At 37.8% G+C, this 20,177-nt stretch overlaps 3 protein-coding genes across 7 annotated transcripts; all 3 read left to right on the top strand.

The window, feature by feature from the left end:
• Window positions 1-1,058: 1,058 nt before the first annotated feature.
• LOC132172268 (uncharacterized) lies at window positions 1,059-6,271 on the top strand. 3 transcript variants are annotated; one of them, XM_059583740.1, is made up of 3 exons: window positions 1,059-1,187; window positions 1,933-2,092; window positions 2,232-6,271. In XM_059583740.1, exon 3 carries the CDS (start codon window positions 2,354-2,356, stop codon window positions 5,765-5,767), a length of 3,414 nt encoding a protein of 1,137 aa, XP_059439723.1. In that variant the 5' UTR covers window positions 1,059-1,187; window positions 1,933-2,092; window positions 2,232-2,353; the 3' UTR covers window positions 5,768-6,271. The 3 variants fall into 3 exon arrangements, with proteins under 3 accessions (XP_059439723.1, XP_059439724.1, XP_059439725.1); XM_059583741.1 differs by having other exon boundaries at window positions 1,933-2,096; XM_059583742.1 differs by lacking the exon at window positions 1,933-2,092.
• Window positions 6,272-6,908: 637 nt separating this feature from the next.
• Window positions 6,909-10,228, top strand: LOC132171831 (uncharacterized). Of its 3 annotated transcripts, none has more exons than XM_059583234.1 (3): window positions 6,909-7,014; window positions 8,161-8,356; window positions 9,652-10,228. In XM_059583234.1, the coding sequence occupies exons 2-3, from the start codon at window positions 8,246-8,248 to the stop codon at window positions 10,102-10,104; spliced, it is 564 nt and encodes a 187-aa protein (XP_059439217.1). In that variant the 5' UTR covers window positions 6,909-7,014; window positions 8,161-8,245; the 3' UTR covers window positions 10,105-10,228. The 3 variants fall into 3 exon arrangements, with proteins under 3 accessions (XP_059439217.1, XP_059439216.1, XP_059439218.1); XM_059583233.1 differs by lacking the exon at window positions 6,909-7,014 and adding an exon at window positions 7,052-7,479; XM_059583235.1 differs by lacking the exon at window positions 6,909-7,014 and adding an exon at window positions 7,516-7,630.
• Window positions 10,229-11,054: 826 nt separating this feature from the next.
• Window positions 11,055-17,357, top strand: LOC132170299 (uncharacterized). The gene is made up of 4 exons (XM_059581225.1): window positions 11,055-11,190; window positions 13,446-14,244; window positions 15,840-15,956; window positions 16,046-17,357. Exons 2-4 carry the CDS (start codon window positions 13,486-13,488, stop codon window positions 16,922-16,924), a joined length of 1,755 nt encoding a protein of 584 aa, XP_059437208.1. The 5' UTR covers window positions 11,055-11,190; window positions 13,446-13,485; the 3' UTR covers window positions 16,925-17,357.
• Window positions 17,358-20,177: the final 2,820 nt, after the last annotated feature.

Here is a 20,177-nt window from a genome sequence, read left to right as displayed (position 1 = left end):
AAATTAAGAATTTCTTTAAATATTTATTAGTAATTAATAAATTGGAGGCATTAAGCGGCTACCTAATTCTCTAGAATATAAAATCAAAGTAGAAGACTCCGAGATAAACTCTAGTCTCTACTCTAACTTGAAGATAAACTATAAACTTTACTTCTAATAAACTAAGGCAATAGAGACATATTGCCATAAAAACACTGTAACGTAGTGCTACAAACTCAAACTCTTAACTAAAATAGATAAGTCCCACATTATGTATTATCATAACAGAGTCTTCGTGTTTGCCATCGTTAATTAAGGTACATTGCAAATTTTGTATGCAATCTTTAATTTGGGAGGAGATTAATACAATTTTTAATTTCGTAGAATCGTTGCAAATTGAGTGTAAATTTTAGAAAATAATTAAATAAAATATTTTCCAAATGAAAACCCACGCATCCAATCTAATATGTGATCAATCATGTAAATCAAATTAGAAAAAAAAAAAAAAATCATGTAAATCTGGTCCGTCCATTAGTGGATCTCATATAAGATTCACATGGACCCCACATTGCAAATAACAACAGTCCGCAAGGAAAAACTATACTTATTTAATTATTTATTGGGAAAGTCTAGTCATCCTTCTCTCATCTAATTTTTTTTTTTTTAAATAACTATTGGGATTTCTAATTTATCATCCCATTTCTAATGTTTTTTAATTTTAAAATTTGTTTAGTGCATCGTACTAATTTATTATTGGCTATTGGATTGCAATGTCTCTTTTACCCAACAAAAAAAAAATTAAATAAATTTTTTTAAAAATATTTAAAATTTTGAGAAAAAATAAAAATTAAAAGAGTAGTAGGAGAGCATTCCAAGAATAATGATAGATTGAGTGGGTAAACCCTAAACAACAACAAATTTACCTATTTAAAAAAAAAAAAAACAAAAAACAAAAAACAACAACAAATGATTTAAAGAAAACAAATCCCTGTTTAGAAAAAATAAATAAATAAAAAAATCCAAGAAAATTACACAGAAACCAAGCGCTGTCCTTTTCCTTCAAAAGAAATAAGAAATCTGCTTCGCTTTTTCTCTTCCCGCTACTCTTTCCCCCTCTTTCTCTTTGACCCAAACGGGCCAAACCATTACATAGTCTACATCAACTACACTCTCTCTCTCTCTCTGTGCGTGGAAGCGTTTTCTTCACTGTAAGTATGGTTAGGTTTTTTTTTGAACTTTTCTTTTACATAAATGCCCTTCGTTTCGCAGTAATTTACTTGCATGTGTCCTTGCATTTTTGTTTCTATGTTAATCTTATTTTTGAATGTTCTCTTCCTAGGGTTTGTGTTTCTTTTTTATTTTTTATTTTGTCGAATTTTAGGTCTCTTTATGCGTTGTGTTTGTGTTATAATGTGCTTTTGGTATTGGATGCAGATAATCTAGGGTTCTGATGTATATATGTGTACACTGTTTCTTTGTGTTTGAACTTGTTTGGTAGGTGAGAAAATGGAAGGAAACGGATTTTTTGTTTCTTGATAGTTTTTTTGTTAGACTCAGTTCAGGGGAACTTTGTCTTTTTTGGTTTCTGTAGTTGAGGTAGAAGTTCTGATTCAGCATCTTGGTTATCTGATTTGTTTTCTTACACTTTCGGAGCCACCAAACGGAGAGTTTTTGCTTTCATGTGTGAGGTAGTTGTTATTCTGAAAATGGGTATGGCCTTTGTTCTCAGAAGTTGACTGGAATTTTTACATAAGGGGGTCTTTAGGGCTGGATTTGCCTATTTTCCTCTATGTGAACGTGGTATTTCCCCTTATTTATATCTGAAATTATATAACTGGAACCATTGGACATTTGATTTTTTTCCCTGGTTACTAGTAACATTATGTTATTATCTTTCTTTCTCTTGTAGTCATTAAGTGATACTGATTTAATATATCTCTATTTGGGTTTCAGGTCTGAAATCCAGGGTGTGAGGCTCTGGGGCTCGGGTTGTACTGTGCATCACTGGGGGGTTTATTTGAAACTTTTTGGCTCTGAAGGCCCAATGCTTAGCGTATAATTTATTTAGTGGCTGTCCCTGCTTCGTGTTGCTTTGGTGGTTGTTACTTGTATGGTGGGTAAGCTGCTATTTCTGTTTTATATGTTAATTCACAAACACACACGGGCATGGGTACATGTAAATACATATTTGTTGATAAGTACACAATTGTTTGGTAGAATTTGACTGAGCCTGATGGCCTGTGCTCTTGTAGGATGAGAATTTTGGATGATTGTTGGATTGTGAAGAGACAGGGCAAGAGAATTTGCCCTTTATGGTTCATATAGTTTATTTTAGATAATCTAGGTGGTTAATTCATTGAATTTCAAACCAATCATGGAGTGCAACAAAGATGAGGCCATCAGGGCTAAGGGCATTGCAGAGAAGAGGATGCAGAACAGCGATTTTGAAGGGGCTATGAAGATTGCAAAGAAGGCTCAGCAGCTGTTTCCTGAGCTTGAGAACATGTCTCAATTGCTTGCAGTCTGTGAGGTTCACTGCTCTGCACTAAACAAACTGTATGGGTCAGGAATGGACTGGTATGGAATTCTTCAGACTGAAAAGTTGGCTGATGAGGCAACCATCAAGAGACAGTACAGAAAGCTAGCACTGTTACTTCACCCTGATAAGAATAAACTTGCTGGTGCGGAGGCTGCTTTCAAGCTGGTTGGGGAAGCTCATAGGGTGCTCACAGACAAGGCAAAACGTTCTTTATATGACATGAAATATACGTGCTCATTAAAACCTACAGCACCAATGCCACCACCCCCTCAGTCGAATAAGAACTCATTTGTCAAGAAACAGCCTAGGGTGGAAAATAATCTTCATAGCTTTCCTTATCCACACACAAATTTGGGGTGTTATCAGCCAGTACCACCACAGCAGACATTCTGGACATGCTGCATCAATTGCAATATATGGTATGAATACCATAAAGATTTTGCGAATAAACACATATCTTGTCAGAGTTGCTTAAAACCCTTTATTGCCCGTGACTTGGGTACTCAAGGTGTGCCAGTAGGAACTCCCCGCCAACAATTTCCCAATCAGAAAGTAGCTTCAAATCAGGGGCCGTCCAAAGTAACCTCACAAATTGATGGTAGAAAGCCATCCACTATGAGATTTCCAGATAGATATGTTGGGTTAGATCCATTTTCAAAGGCAGGAGGCACTGCTGAGGTTCATGGGGGTTCTAAAACTGAAGTGGAAGCAGATCGACATGTGGATGTGGGAAGGGGGAAGAAAGGTGTTGAAGTGCCTAAGTCTAATTCAGCAAAGTCCAGCAAACCAGGATCATCAAAAAAAGGGAGCAGGAAGAGGAGGAAGTCGGCTGTGGAATCCATTGAAAGGTATGAGGCCGGAAGCAGTGATGTCAATGACAAAGGTGTGAGTATTCACAAAAATGGTAGTAATCCTTCTGGAAAGAATTCTGGAAATGATAGGAGATCGTCAAGACAAAAGCAAAATATTTCTTTCCAGGAAAATCTTAATGATGATGATGATGATTTTGTGAATCCTCCCAAGCGGGGATGCAGATCATTCAGTGTCAGTGATGAGGAGATGAAAGAAGCAGCTGTGGATGGTGGGGAATGTAACGATGATAATTCAGCTCCTTATGCAGCTGAGGATAGACATAGGAAAGTGGTCAAGCAAAAAGCAAGTGCCCCTGAAGAAAGTTTGCTAAACAAAAAGAGCAAAACTGATGAATATGACATGGAAAGAGAAGAAGTAGCTAATTCAGATCATGATGATAGGAAGTCCAAAGCTGACGATATGCCTGAAGCGAAATCTGTCAGTAGCATTGAAGTTCCCGATCCAGAGTTCAGCGATTTTGAGACTTGTAAGAAAGAAAAATGCTTTGCTGTTAATCAAACATGGGCTCTGTATGATCCAATAGATGGCATGCCGAGATTTTATGCTCGCGTCAAGAAAGTGTTCTCCCATGGTTTTAAGCTGCATATCACATGGTTGGAGGCTGATCCAGATGACCAAGGTGAAATTAATTGGCTCAATGCGGATTTGCCTATTGCATGTGGTAAGTACAGACTTGGTGCCACTGAAGAAACGGTCGATTGTCTTGTGTTTTCTCATCAGATGCAGTGTATAAAAGGCAGTGGTAGAGTTTCTTACTTGATATATCCTAGAAAGGGTGAAACTTGGGCCCTCTTTAAAGATTGGGATATTAGATGGAGTTCTGACCCAGAAAAGCATTTGTCATTCAAATTTGAATTTGTGGAAGTCCTGTCAGATTTTGTTGAGGGTGTTGGCATTAAGGTTGTGTATTTGGGAAAGGTGAAGGGGTTTGTTAGCCTGTTTCTGCGAACCGAGCAGAATGGAACTGTCTCATTTCAAGTTCCAGCTAATGAGCTATATAGATTTTCGCATCGAATACCATCCTTCAGAATGACTGGTGAGGAAAAAGAAGGTGTTCCCAAAGGATCTATTGAACTCGATCCTGCTGCTCTGCCTACTGATGTCAACAAGTATGATGATCCTGGTGTTGTGAAGATGGAGAATGGACGCATGGATTCTGAATCCAGTGGTTTGTATTGCAAGTCCTCAGAAAATAAAGTGGAACATGTTATGGGTTCTGACATGGACCACGCAGCAAAGAAGCATGGGCGAATTGAACCAAAACAAGAGACCTCAATGCTTAAAAGTTCATCAAGACTGTCAAACGGCACTCGCACAAATCATGCTAAAGTAGATGCCAGTCGATGTATAGCTAAAGAGGCTGCTAGTAAAGAAAATAGCCATTGCGACCTCGCCCAGCCCAAAGGAATGGCTACGTCATGTCAGGCTGATAAGGATATGAGCACACCCAAAAAATTCAAGACACCGAATAAGCAGGAGAAGCAAGATATTGAAAGACAATCCTTAAATCTTAGAAGATCACCAAGGAATTTAAGCAAGAAAAATAGTCAAGTAAATGAACCTCAATCCACAAATGAGGAGGGAACTGTTAAGCATTCAGATGATGACAAAGAAGAAAACCAATGCAGCTTCACTAAGTCCGAAGGCAGTGTTTCTTGTCAGTTTGATGAGAAAATGCGTTTAGATGTGAAGTACCTTTCTTCAGGTTGCAAAATTTCAGAAGCTAAGCTCAACGACTTTAATGGCCAAAAATTGGAAGAGAACTTTCAGCTTGATCAGATATGGGCGATATATAGTGAAAGGGATGGTTTGCCTAAGAACTATGTACAAGTTAAAAAGATTGAATCTACCCCGGAGTTTAGATTGCATGTGGCTTTGCTTAATCCCTGTTCATTGCCAAAAGACACAAATCAGTCAGTTTGTTGTGGTTTGTTCAAGGTAAAAAATGGTAAGACTAAGGTCCTTTCTCGCTTTGCATTTTCTCATCGGTTAAGAGCTGAATCCATTGGTGAGAACATATACAAAATTCACCCTAGGAAAGGTGAGGTTTGGGCATTATACAAGAACCTGAACTTCAAGGTGACACGTTCTGAAATGGGGAAGGGAGAACGTGACATAGTGGAGGTGCTAGAAGATAATGACCAGAGCACAGAAATTGTTGTTTTGTCACCTCTTAGTGGGTTTACATTAGTTTTCAAGTCTCCAAGAATCCAGAGATCAAAATCTGGTATCATTGGTATACCACATGCTGAGATTGCCAGATTCTCCCACCAGATTCCTGCTTTCCAGCACTCGGGGGAAAAAGATAGTCGCCTGATGGGCTGTTGGGAGCTTGATCCCGCTGCAGTCCCTCGTGTTATCATCTGTTCAGAGTGAATCAGCAATGGATTACACTGTTTATACATCGTCTGTCCCCTGAAACAAGTGTAAGCAGACACTTTTGCCAGTTGCCACAATGCACCATGTGGAAAACGAATGAGTTTAGGAGAAACGTCAAGTTTGATTCTTCTCTTTTGTCGGAAGCTTCAGAAGTCAACTTTTGTTGGGAGTCCAGATTTATCACAAAAGGGGTGGTTTTTTGGCTGTTTTCTGATACACCTTTTTCTTCCGTTTTTTTTTTTTTTTTTCCTTGCAATGTGGCTTGGCCTTTTTGATGAAGTAGTGTCTGGCTGGAGTATTAGCTTGAGTTGGCCATGATGTAACTCCAACTTTAAATTCCTGATATTTCTCAGGGTGCAGTATCTAATATGCCTATTACTGAACTAGCTCTGGAAACAACTTATGCTCCTTCAGAAAACTGGTTTGCTTGTGACTGTTGGGCGAGTATCATGACTCAGATGTTTTGGCTCCTTGTGTGTTTGAACTTCCCTCTGGTGGGAAAAAAATGATGCTCTATAAAAAAGATATCAGCCATGATAATTATTATACTTGAAACTAGAAAGGAACTATTCTTCCTACTTGCAAAAGAGGTCTAGGCACTTCATTGTTATGTATGTTGAGGAGCAAAATTATTCAATTGCTAGAAAAGTTACTAGTTGAGGAATAAAGGGTTATATGGTGTTCCCTGTAGCCTTTTTTTCTTATTCAATTAGAAAAAAAAAAAAAAAAAAGGGTTATATGGTGTGGAAAAAAAACAGTACTAGAAGTCTTTACCATGTTGGGCATTTGATCTAGTGGTATGATTCTCGATTTGGAATTTTCCCTAATTCTTTCTTCTTTTTTTCAAGATTTTTCCTAAAAATTTAGTTTCAAATTAATGTATTTCTATTTCATGTGATTTATTATTTTAATAAATAAAGACATAAGGTGATGGGACGGTGACAAATTAGTTTCAAAGTTTGAAACGAAATTTGTTTAAAAAGTCTTGAAACCCTAGACCTTACCACATATTACCATCTTTGACTGTAAGGCCCAAAAGAAAACCATATATATGTGTGTGTGTGTGTCTTTGGGGAGTGATACCAAACGCTACCGTTTTTGGTCTTTGGACAATTGGACCTGTTTAAATTAAAATGATATTCGGCTTTGTTCCAACCAAAATTAACAAATACTGTATAATTGAAGAAAAACGCAGAAGGTTTGGAGGCCCTCGTCCCCGTTTCTTACCAAGTCATTTTCACCAGGTCAGTCTCACGCTCTCTCCCTCGTTGCTTTCTGCTTCAAGACAATCAAATTCATCACAGGAGAGAACAAAAAAGAAAAAAAAAAGTGTAGACGATAGTTTCATGGGATAACAAGTGGAGAGACGCAGACACTGCCTTTCTCCACTCGACATAGACAGGACGGGTTATAGGCAAGTTGAGTTCCAAATCAAGGTTTTGAGGTCAGGTCTGGTCATGGGTGGTTTGGAGTTCATAGAAAATCTAAAACGTGTATAGCTAGCTGTTCCACCTGAAATACTTGGAAATTATTCTCCTGTGTCCGCGGGACGTATCCCGTTTGAAGTGGATGGTGTGGGTTTTTCAAATGCTACCAAACCAAGTTGACGTTGTCTGAATAATTCCATACTACAAGAGATTCCTCTGATTGAAAATGCACCTTTTTCCCATAAACCCCAGATCGTTAGGACGGGCGGATTCTTTTCAAAGGTGGACTTTTCACGTTGCGCGTTAGTTGTTCGACAAATTGCTCGAGTATATGTGTTCAATCTTTCACATTATATTGCGTTGCCTCATACCTTTTTTCCAATCTCATGCCTCGCATAGATTTGAGCTGGCACGGTTCTTTGCACAACTGAGGGTATTTTCTTTTCATGGGCACTGCCAATGTTGCTTGCTTTGACCTCTTGGTGACTACAGTCTTGGCTATCTAGTATCCCTAGAATTTAACTTGTTTATGTGCCAAATGTAGTCTACAGTCGATTTTTTTCTTTGAGGTTATACATGTAGCTCTTGGCGTTAAGTTTAAATTTTTAATCTTGTGTTATTTTGTCTTCGTGGGGATTGTATTGCAACTGAAATAAATTGTCTTTGTTAGAAAGATGGTGGTGTGTGCGTGCCCCAATGAGCTAGAGCTCAACTGGCATCTCCTCCCACTAAAAGAATAGGTGGAGAGTGCAATTGTGGGTTCAACACCTACCAAGTTCACATGTAACAACCAATGTGAAAAACAGGTGTTGCGTGCGCATAGACACTACAAAAGCATTCACTATTTGTGTTGAGAATTTAATCTGTTTCAATAACGAGTTTAATGTACAATTTCAGTTATTTCTTATATAGCTATTGGCGATGGTGTTTTAACTGTTAACTTTCTTCTTTTTTTCTTTTCAGTTTTCTTTTCTCTCAGGGAGGCTGCGTTGCAACTGAAATAAGGTTTTTGTTTCTGTTAGAAAAGGGTGTTTGGCTTGCAAAAAAAATGTTGAAGCATGTACTTGGCAAGGTGTGCAACAAAGGGGTTAATACGTATGGAGGAGACAAAGTTAGGCCTTTCTTGTATGTTCTCACAAGTGGTTTCCACAATGGACAGGTACCTGATCACAATTAGCCCTGGACATTCTATGCACTATACGGAAATATAAATTGAAAGAAAAGTAAAAATAAATACTGGAACTGCTGAATCCTCTGTCCCTAATTCAGTTAGGTTTTAGAAGAGTCAAACAGTTAATTCTCTTGTGTCATGTATTATTACTGCCAGTGGCAAGTTGGAATTGAAGTAAGTGATACAGTGGGGATAATTGGTTTAAACATATTTGCAACTTGCGAGTGCCATTGAATCTGTTGGAATATAGGTGTTGGACATAGATACAAGTGCTACACACATATAGAACAAAGATATGGTGAATGTAAGTATTGATGAGACTGTAGGATGCACTCTTGTATTGTTAATCTAAGTAACTCCAAGATGTAGTTGAAACAAGGTATTGGCAGTTGGCACAAGCGTGCCGGAATGGAAGTCATTTGATGATTGTAAAAGCTTCTACTTGATTTTTGGGTTTTTAGCTTTTTTTGTACTTTTTTCTTTTTTAAAATATTAGGTCTTTCTTACTTATTTGTAAGGTTTGGCAAACTTTGTTGCCAGTTTGATGTTGAAATAATATGGTAGGTTTTTTAATGGCAAGTTATTGAAGGAAATGAACTCATGATGAAAGATGCTTAGAAACCCTTGCCAAATTAGTGACACAAAAAATCATTATGTAATTGCTTGGAGAGCTTGTACAGCCTAAGATTTTGGCTGCAATTTACGTGGGAATTTATTTAGAGAGCTAATGATATTGAGTTAGCTGCTATATAACGATTGGTAATGAATAGAAAAATATTTTGATTCATGTCAGGAGCACTTTGTTGTATCACACGAGTTACTGGATAAATAACGAAGTACAGGAACTGGAATGTTCAAATTCCTTGAACATTTTCCTTGAATTATGAACTGATAGATAGTGAAGTCCTAATTGTTTACGCCTGTTGTCACCCCTTCAAATTTGTTAATGGCTGATTTTATTCCTTCTTTGCCTGAGGGGGGATAGAAACAGCCATGGTCTTCCACCTTCATGCATTGCATAATCAGACTATATTAAAACGAAGGAGGGTGGGTTGATGGAAGTGAGATGCAGTTTTTAGGTTTGCTTGATACCATCATGATCTGCTTGTAGCTTGTAAGATGACATTACTTGCTTCCCAGCTCCTGATGATTATAAGATGCCGAATTCCCAAGTGTTAAATTTAAAATGTTTTTCCCTTAATCTGCTAAAATATTGCATTGTAAATTTGGAAAATGTCACATTTGACAAGATAAAGTTTTGAATAATGTTGTATTTTTTACAGGTTCATTACGCACCAAGAAGCTTCTTTGGGGTAGAGGATTTCCTAGATGATGACAATAGCCGGCCATACACATACCAGAAGGAGAAGAAGTCAAAAAATCCAACCAAGCATGTATCATTCAAGCAACGCACTGTAGCCTACATGGAGCCATTTACACTTGACGTTTTCATCTCAAAGCGCTTTGTGTCAGCCTCACTCACCCACAGGGTGACGAGCAAGCAGGTTGCAGTTGCCGGTACCAACTCTAAAGACATTAAAGCTGTACTCAGGTCCCGATCAGATATACCTGCGTGCTTGGCTGTTGGTCGTATTTTGTCTGATAGGGCAAGAGAAGCTGATGTTTACACTGCTTCCTATACTCCCAGGGACAGGGACAAGTTTGAAGGGAAGATCAGGGCAGTGGTTCAATCCCTCATTGATAATGGGATTGATGTCAAAATTTATCTTGACTGAATTGTTGCTTTTGTTGTTAAATCACTCTTTCTTTTGAACCCCTTGAAAAAATGGTGTCTGTAATTCTAGTTTGCGATCATCAAGACATCTTCTGGGAGAATCAAAGAAAAGGAAAGTGAAAGTGCATGGCTGCCTCTCCCCCCACTCCCTCTCCTCCCCCCCGCCCTTACTTCTCTCTTAGAAATCTTATTTAGTAGACTGCTATACGACTGTTATATAAATGAAATAACATTGTAGTGGAAATCAACCTTTGTAAAATTACAATAGCTGATTTTCACTGTCATACAACTTGATTGAATGATGTCGTATAACTGTTCACTAAATAACATTATTATATAGTCGGCTACAATTATTTTATAAAAAAAATTAACAAGGGTGATGTTGCTTGATTTTGAATTCATAATTTGCAAAATTTCACAACTGTATGGACATTTTTGAATTCTTTTTTTCAGTTCTTTCTAGCATGATTAAAAGCTCATAAAGAAATTTCATTTATAATATGTCTACAATTTATTCCAAAAAAAAAAAAAAATCTCATAAAGAAATTGAAATAAAATTTGTAATGTTTTGTTTGGAAGATGGATTGTAAAGTAATATATTTTATCAAATATATAAATTATAAATTATTTGATTTGATTTCACTTATTTTGATTAATAAAAATGATATTTCAAAAATTTTAAATTTTAAATTTTAAAATAAAATGTTATAGAGAAATGAGTTACTGCAAAATTTGTACTAACCGTCACAACCGTCGTAGCACCAATCAATGCTTTTTACCACCGTCGTACGCCATCGTCACCATTCACCACCAACTAATCACTCGGAATAGGATCCTCTCCTCTACGCCACCTTTATTTTATTCTTTTTGCAATTTTGCATTGTTGGCAAGACCTGGAACGTTCATTTAAAATGGACTATCCAAAAAAGAGATTTGAACCCATTCTTCGACCCGATAGAGAGGAGGCCAATATCGTAATTTCAACATTCCACCCCACCGAAGCACCGTTCCTCACCTCATTCTTGTAGTGTCCTCTGCTGGATTTCTCTCTAACGTTGCGCTCAGATTTCTCTCTCTGATTCTCCAGGTGCTCTCTCTATCTCTCTTAGGGTTTTAATTTGAACTGGTTATTTTGATTTCTTTTCTTTTTAATTTATTTTTCCAAATTTACCGGGTTCTGTTTGGTTCCGGGAAAAAGAGCCGGGAAAGGATAAATTTTTTTTTTTTTTCGTTTTTATTGGTCAGCCAAGCAGAGTGCTGATGTTCTCTACATCTAAAATTGTCGATGCTTTAATCTTTTTTTTTAAAAAAAAGGTAAATTCATTTTGGCTTTTGAATTTGTTCCTTTATCGATATGAATGATTCGTTGGTATCAAATCTATTATTATTCACGGCTTTGTGTTGTTCATTTCGGGAATTGTTTAGATGATAGAAGAATGGGTTTTAAGTTAATGAATGGTTTCTCACATAATAGGTGTAGTTCGTTGGAGGTGAGTTTTTAAAAGGAATTATTTATGATGGATTTTAGGGTTTTCCTGGAAATTTTTTACTGTGGGGATGTGTGGTGGCATTATCATGTGAAGCAAGTGGAGATAACTGTAACAGTAATGCGTTACTTTAGACATTATCGAAATTCTTATGATGAGATGACAGTTCTGGATGCATTATATGTTATTTAAATAATTATATTGTGTGCCAGAAAAAGGGTTTTTTAAATAAACTAAGAAGAAGAGGGAGGAAAAGAAAGGCAGTAATGGAAAAAGGTTTTTTTCTGCACATTTTTCCCCACTATATACAGAGATGTGTGCTGTTGTTATTGAATAGCATTGGACTTCATTCGAATTATTGTTATTGGCTAGAAATTATTGAAATTGTTATATTTCCCCGCCCAGAAGAGTGATGGTGGGAAATAACGTATCTACTGGTAGAAAAGATACAACCTTAACTTTCCTGGTGGTTTCCTGTAAAAGGTATTAAAAAGCATGAGGAAAAGAAAGAAATTAAATGAAATAAATGATCTTTGGGCTGCTGGGATGTTGCCCCCAACTATGCAAATGTGGCATGTTCCTGCTGAGACAGCGGGCCTGTCTTGTGCACTTCCTTTCTTTAATTTGTTTTTTGAATTTCTTGGATAGATTAACAGTGAATAACCCTCCCACTCCCCTTTCCCTATTTCAATGCTTTCTTTGCATCTGAGGCGTTTTTGAAGATGTCAAGTAGAATTTTGGAGATCAGATGTCTTGGAGTGACAATTGGCACCCTTGTCTGTACCTTCCAAGTTCTCATTTAACATATATTTTTGCATTTTTCCTGCATGACAGTAAAACTTACTCACTGAACAGATTTCGAGGAAATCCCTGAACTCCATCATTGCTGAAATGAGGAAGAACTCCATATTCCAATAGGCATTTGCAGTTGTTTTCTGACTTCTCTGTAACTCTCATTCCAGGGAGCTTGATCCCTTTCATATTAGAATGTGGCATTTCAGGAAGCCCTTGATTCCTTCCATGCTTGATATCTTACCATGAATGTGGCATTTCTTGGTCATAGGAGGGGACTAAAGAAGGTGACAAGTATATTTTAAATAAGATGGTCAATGGTGATTCTGGAGGATGTAGTTTTGATTTACTCCTTTCTTGAAGGAAATTTGTGGAACTCGTGTTTTCATAGATGAGAGGAAGCTAAAATGTGAACATGGCAACTTACTTTGATTGATATGTAGGAGTATCCTTAATTTTATTGAGGAGGCTAATAATATACCAAGATTGCGCATAAATTGGTGGTCATGGGATACCTCTTACTCTCTCCCCATAAGTCGTAGTTATAGGCGTTCTGGCAGTACAGATATATAGAGTAGCACATAATGCAGCGTTCTGGGAGTATAAGGCACATAAAGACTGAACTTAGAGTCTCGCCCATTTGATGTTGTGTTGATAGCCTTTTCATATTTCTTTCTTTTTTTCTTTTATTTTTTGAAGTCAGGTGATAGGCACTAGTTGACATGGCAATGTACCTAATTTTAGTTTGATAGAAATATGATTCCCCCTTTGGCATTTATTGAATTATTAATGAGGGAAGAGAATCTTATTATGACTGAATAATTTGTTTTAGTTTTACCCAAAAATGGCAGAATTGGAAGGATAGACCTTCAGTGTGGTATTGGGTGCAATTCCAATGGAGCCATAATAAAAATGAAAAGTTTGCTGCAAACTTGTGACTTCCGTGGTTCCATTTTGTCTGTTTTTTGTTTCAGTTTCATTCCTCTCCTAATTACTTAATCCAGTTTGCTTCTGGTAAACTGAAAACAAAGAAAAACCATTTCATTGGCAAAATTCCTTGCAGGGATACATCTCGCTTGGGCAGCCTGGGCGGTTTGTGGAATATGGAACCCGAGCAAAACAAGAAGGAAGCAGAGATTCCTGTGGAGGCATCGACTGAACCAGAATCTAACATGAAGAAACAATTAGATAACAAAAACAAATCTGAGACTCTTGCAGAGGCGTCTACTAAACCAAATTCTAATAAGAAGGGATTAGAGACTCCTGCAGAGGCATCTACAAGATCAGATTCATCAAGGAAGAACACCCCAAAATCATTAAAGTCCAAAACTAAAATTGAAAAGAAGTGGAAACAAGGAAAGAAGAATAAGCATGTATTTAAGGGCAACAAAGAAAGTACCAATAATGAAGAAGATGTGAAGAAGCTAAAAGCTAGAGAAGAAGAGACAGAGAAGAATATCATTAATGAAGAGTGTAAGGATGAGAGGATCATCCAGTTGGAAAAGCACAAACAAAAACAGAGAAACAAAAGAAGGCGTGGTGGGTCAGACAGTAGCTTAAAGAATCAAAGCAACAAAGAAAAGCATGATGGCATGGAAAAGAGCCACCACAATGAGAAGAAGGAAGAAAAACTTGGTGGTTTGATCTTTATGTGCAATTCAAAGACGAAGCCTGATTGTTTCCGCTATCGGGTAATGGGTGTTCCAACAAGTAAAAAAGATGTTGTGATGGATGTCAAACCCGGGCTTACAATTTTTCTCTATGACTTTGATCTAAAGCTTCTGTACGGGATATATAAGGCATCCTCTAATGGTGGCATGAAGCTTGAGCCAAGAGCTTTTGGTGGGGCATTCCCTGTTCAGGTCAGATTTTCTTGTAGCTGATTTCTTCCACTCTAATTATTGTGGTTTTCTTTCTTTGACTAGCCTAGGCGTGAGCATGGACCCTTTGGGTCGGTTGTTATTCGGATACCAACAATGTCGATTAATGCTAGCAATTTTTGATATGATCCACGAACCCGACAAGAAATTATAGGGTTCAGGTTAGGCATAAATGGGTTCGGTGCATAAACAGGTTGACCCGCTTGACCTATTTATGAAATTATATATATATTTTTATATAATAAATACATGTTGAATCGGTTCAAACAGTTTGTATTGGGTTAGATCAAACAGGTTAAACATGTTGCATTTAAGTATAAATGGGTCAAATAGGTTGACCCGTTTATTAAACAGGTCAAGCGGGTCTTGTTAGGTTTAAAGGCCTGACCCATTTAGCTAAATCAGCCAGGTTCGGGTTTGCCCTTATCGGGTTGGTGGGTCAACCCGACCCACTAACTCGTTTTGCCAGCCCTAGTGTCGGTTGCCGCATTAGTGGACTCTGGCCACTGAACTTGAACTGAAATCTCAGAGACCGAATCAAGCCAAATCGACTGTCCTTAGTTGGCTTTGGTGGCTGGTCCATTATTTGGATTTTGCTTTACCTGTTTGGGCCCATTACATAGAGGCTTATTTTTTACTATTGACCCTTAATTTTGGCCTTCAAGCTTGCCTCAAGTACTCCAACCAGCCTTTGCCAACTCCAAGCTCAAAATCCTTGCCAGTAGGCCTGAGATCTACTTGGACCCCATCAATCTCAATGCCATTCTCTCCCTCCTCAACCTTCTCGCCCACAAGAATACCAACATTTCCATCCACGTCTAATTGCTCCATAACTTGACCGACCCTGACAACGACAACAACAATAACGCAAATGAGGAGCCAACATGGATACTATTGAGTTGAAGACGTGTGGTGGTGGAGTTGGGTGCAAGAGGACAACGCTGGTCTAGTGGTTGTTAGGGAGGATAAAGATGAGTGAGTTGAAGTTGGCGGGTGAGAAAAGGGATTAAGGAAGCTGGGTATATAAAATAGGTGTCAGTTGAGCTGGTATTGGTTGGAACCTCAACACTCACCATTGGTATTGGTTTTCAGAACCCCGGTAACCAACGTTGACATACCGATTGTTTGTAAACCAACTGATGTCAGTCCATTTCCCGTCAGGTAAGTTGGATTTTTAGGAATTAGCTCACCCCTAGTCTGGAGGAAAGAAATTGGCTCCCCAACTCAAGCCCCAGTCCCGAAGTGCTAGTAATTTACATTGCAGAGATACTGATCAAGAATGTAAGAAACAAAACCCGTAGTCTGGCTGTAAATATAGTTTTCATGATTATATACTAATTGTTGTCCTTTCTTCACATCTGGTTCTGAACACCGGATGTTATTGCAATTCGTCATTAGTTATCATTCGATCTCACTTGGAAACATGCTTCCTGTCAGTAGAGAGGGGCACTTTGTCTTCTTAGCTCCTTTTCAGGCAGTTTCCTGAAAAAAATGGACTTACGGAACAGCATATTTTGTGAAACAAAGAGCAGTTCGGTCTAGTCCAATTTGTGTGCTGATGACTTTTCACTTTTCAGGTTCGGTTCGGTATTAAGAAGGATTGTCTTCCACTGCCTGAGAGTATTTTTAAGAAGGCAATCAAGGAAAATTATAATGAAAAGAACAAATTCAAAACCGAACTTACTGTTAAACAAGTAAGATTCACTTGTTTCCTCAGGTAGTTTGGGGTCATTGTTTCCTTTGATAATTTAGCATTTATTATGTTTCCAATTCTACCCTTCAGGTTAGGAAGCTCACAGAACTTTTCCGACCAGCTGAAGTCCGTTCGAACATGCTGCCTATCCACTCTCCACAAGTTCCTAGAGTTCGGGATAGGGAAGTTCATGAAAGAGTAAGAGAAACATTGCCGCATTCTCACATGGAAACACTTGCTAGGGATCCTTATACCAAGGGTGATTCTGTTAGTTACCCTTTCCTGTCTCATGAAAGGGATCATCAGCATATTGCATACCAAGACATGACAACCATACAGAGAGAGGAAATTCCTCGCGAACGTTACCTGACAGAAAAGGAGTATCGAGCTTTTGGGCTTCAGGGAGAGAGAATAAACTTAACTCCCCCATCTCATATTGCGCCTACCATGGAAACATACCAGAGAGACTATGAAAGAGAGCACCTTCTAAGACAGCCAGACCATATGTACAGGGATGCCATCTCTGCACACAGAGAAACTATTCATGCTGATCCTCTCTACTTGAATGAGAAAGAGTATCAGACTTATGGTCTTGTTGCTAGACAAGAATTTCCGCCATCTGCAGTTCCTGTTGCAACTGCAACATCTGCTACTGCTTTAGGCTCCTATACAAAGGATCCATACTATGCTTATCATTATGGTGCTTCATCAGGGGACCCATATAATCCCAATCTGAGGCAGGAAGTCCCTTCAGGTTCTTATCCTGTTGGTAGAACGTACCCGATTGAGATGGCTCATTTACGCCGGACAGAACGTGATCAAGCCGAGGGGTTATACTCCACATATGCTGCCAATGCTCCACCGCCTTATAACCGGACGCAGCACTATCAGGGTACCCAGCCTGAAGCTGGAACTGTGCCAGTATCATCTCGGTACTCTTTTGCTTGTCTATCATTACCACCCCAGTGACTGAATTTGCATCATTCATGGACAAAGTATGTTTTTGCTTTGTCGCCAAGTTTGGTATAAATTTAGTGAATCGCAAACTAGGATTACAAAGGGTAGCACTGAGCTCTAGGCTATGATAACTGACAAAGGCTGGGTCGTATGAGACTTGCCTAGTAACTTCGGTTGCTTACAATCGTTGTTACTGCTCTTATTTTATGCTTTCCTTTGATGAAACTCTTGTTGCTTTGGGGTGTTGCAGGATAGATGATTACTAAGGATGATTGGGCTATGAACTTTCCCATTTGTGTCTAGGAACTTTTAGTCCAATCATCGACGTGTATTCATTTGGGTTTTGGTTTATGGCTCATGACGTGCAGTTGAGGCATTTTTCATTTGCATAAGAGCACTCATTGTAGTTTTTCTAAGTTTCAATATAAATTTAGGTAACCAATTTACTTTTTGCTTTCCTATTTAAATATACTAAACAATTGTTTCTCTTTTTTTTTTTTTTTTTCTTTTCTTTTTCTTTTTTTTTTCTATACCATTAAATTATATATTTTTTTAATTCTTTCTTTATTTCCGGGTAGAACATAGGCCTGGTTCTCTTTTCATTTCTCGGCACCTAAACAAAAGAATATAGGCTTGGTTCTCTTTTCATCTTCCATTCTCTTCGTTGCAAACTTGGAAGTGTAAGCGAAAGGAAGATGGAGAGAGAAAATGAACAATGGAGATAGAAAGAGATTTTGCGAATAAAGAAAGGATGTTGTAGTTGCAGTGTTTTTTTTTTTAAAAAAAAATACATGTCCACACAAGGGAAGGAGAGGGGATTCGAACTAATGATTTCTGTTTCATGAGACGCGATTTACAGTTGATTGAGATACTTCTTAGAGATAGTTGCAGTGTTTCCTAAATTTAGAGAAACACTGTAGTTGGATGGTAGTTTAGAAAATGTATAGGCAAGCTGGATTTAGAGAAACTATTGGGAGTGCTCAGACGTATAAATGGGTGAATAAATTTGGCTACAAATTCGAAGCAACCCAAGTTTAAGCCATATGGTTTCATATCTATCAAAATTCTATGATGGGAATAACTATAGCTGCCTATATATTCGCAAAGAGAATATTTTCAATCAGGATTAGCTGTAAAAATCAGCATTCAATAAAAAGTTGACACATAAGCCAAAACCATCAAATGCAAATAAGGATGAAAACACGGGAACCTAGCACTCCTCAAAGGAAAAACTCACATTCAACTGTGAAACTCTCTCTAGTGAAACTTGCCAACGTCGGACTAGCTCCGGCAACGTCTCTCTCAGAAGACCTATGTACTCTCTCACACTCACAGTTATGGCCTCCAAAAGCCCTGATTTAGATGCAGGGAGCAAGGGAGAAGCAATATGGATTGATCTGTGAAACGATGAGTAGGATGGACTGATACACTATTTTTCTCTACTTTCCATTAATGGGTCCATTGAGTTCAGGTTACTTTCCATTGATGGGTCCATCTCCAAAATCACCGAGAAAGAGAGAAAAAGAGATGGATGTGATTTGGGCGGAGAAGAAAGGATGAAAGGGTGCTCTCTCTCAGTCGACTGATCTATCTCAGACGGTGAAAAACTCCATCGACGCCGGTGCTTTGGCTTCGGAAATGAGCAAGAAGACGGTGCTTTCTCTCATACGCGACGGTGCTCCTCCATAGACGACTGAACGCGCCACTCTTCTTCATCGGCAGCACAGATCCTCCACCGGCGGCGTTGTGCTGGGGAGGTGGTGGATTTTTTAGGGCTAAAAACCGTGGGTCTCTTGCTTGGTTTTTTTTTTTTCTCAAGAATAAGATTAGGTGCTTTTATGTTTATTGTATTTGATGGTTGTAGATGATGTGTCAACATCTCATTGGATGCCATAAAAATAGGGTATTACAGCCCAAGGGGCTCTCATTTGCAAATATTATTGTAATTATTATTATTTTTTCTTTTTTGTAATAATTATTGTAATTATTTCAGTTATGTAATTCTTCTACTCTTTCTTTCTTTTTTTTTTCTTTTTTTTTTTTGACAAGAGTTAGAGATATCTTCTTTCTTGTCAAACTTGATAGCAGACCAAACTGATATAAACTGTTGGAGCATCCAACTTGGTCTCTTCAAGTTGTTCAACTAACTCGCAAATAGGCACGTTCTTCTTGGGCAACCAATTGAATAAGGAAGGCTCTTTGAGTGCATGCAAATTGGTCAGATACATTTGCTCAGAAGCAAGTCATTCTTGGGCTAATCATCTGCATATTCTGGGACGTCTACCCCTGAATTTCAAGGAAGAACCCCAAAATTAGAAGATTCAACCCTTGCAATAATTCTACTCGTTTGCCACCAAAACAAGGCAAAGAAGACCACCCTAATCACGAATTGTACTCATCCCCAAACTTTCTTCTCATACGGCAAACAATTCTATAGTGAACACGCTTAGAAAAAAAGATATACGTACCGTACACGCTTCTAAAAGTAGAATTGTCATACATGTTTACAAATGAATGACTAGGAATATCTATTCAATTTTAGCGATGTATTTTGCATACTAAACGTGCACTTAGTGTTTTAATAACGTGTTAGTATAGTAAAGTTTAGGTACCCTTTTACCTTAAAGAAAAAAAAAAAAGAAAAAAAAATATATATCAACAGCCTAGTGCTACCCAAATTAGTAATTCTTTTTTCTTTTTAACCAAAATTTTGAAACTCCGGGCCTTTGCTTCTTTGGATTTTGGCGTCCATCTCATATATATCTTTATTAAGTGGACATGTTTTATCTATTATTAGTTTTTTTTCCCCCCTTTTAATTAATTGTAGATGAAGCATTTTTCCTTAGGTTTTTATCTTATTTGAATTTAGTCCTTGAGTTTCTAATTTCAAGAATATCATTATTAAGTTTTGTCCAAATTTTAAATAGGACCTATGTCACTTTCTTGTCAAAATTAATGACTTGTCATGTCATATATGTTGGAGAAGGATTGATACGCCAATGTCCATATCAACACCTAATATCCATACCATACCATTAAATGCTAAATCATCCGTAGAAAGAAACAAGGGGAAAATCAATATACTCTCTCAAACTATCTTCCACCAAACTTTCAATTATGATAATGTTCTCCCGAACTACCAAAAATTGTCAATGTTCCCCCTAATGACGAAACGGTCCTTAATTAAATATAAACTAAAAAAAGACAAATAAAAAAGAATTCAAAGGTGGAAAATTTAAAATTAAAATATATATATATATCCTTT

The sequence above is a fragment of the Corylus avellana genome, chromosome ca2 (genome assembly GCF_901000735.1).
Source record: "Corylus avellana chromosome ca2, CavTom2PMs-1.0".
NCBI lineage: Eukaryota > Viridiplantae > Streptophyta > Magnoliopsida > Fagales > Betulaceae > Corylus > Corylus avellana.
The sequence above is the reverse complement of the archived record's forward strand: the minus strand, read 5'-3'. Positions and strand labels throughout refer to the sequence as shown.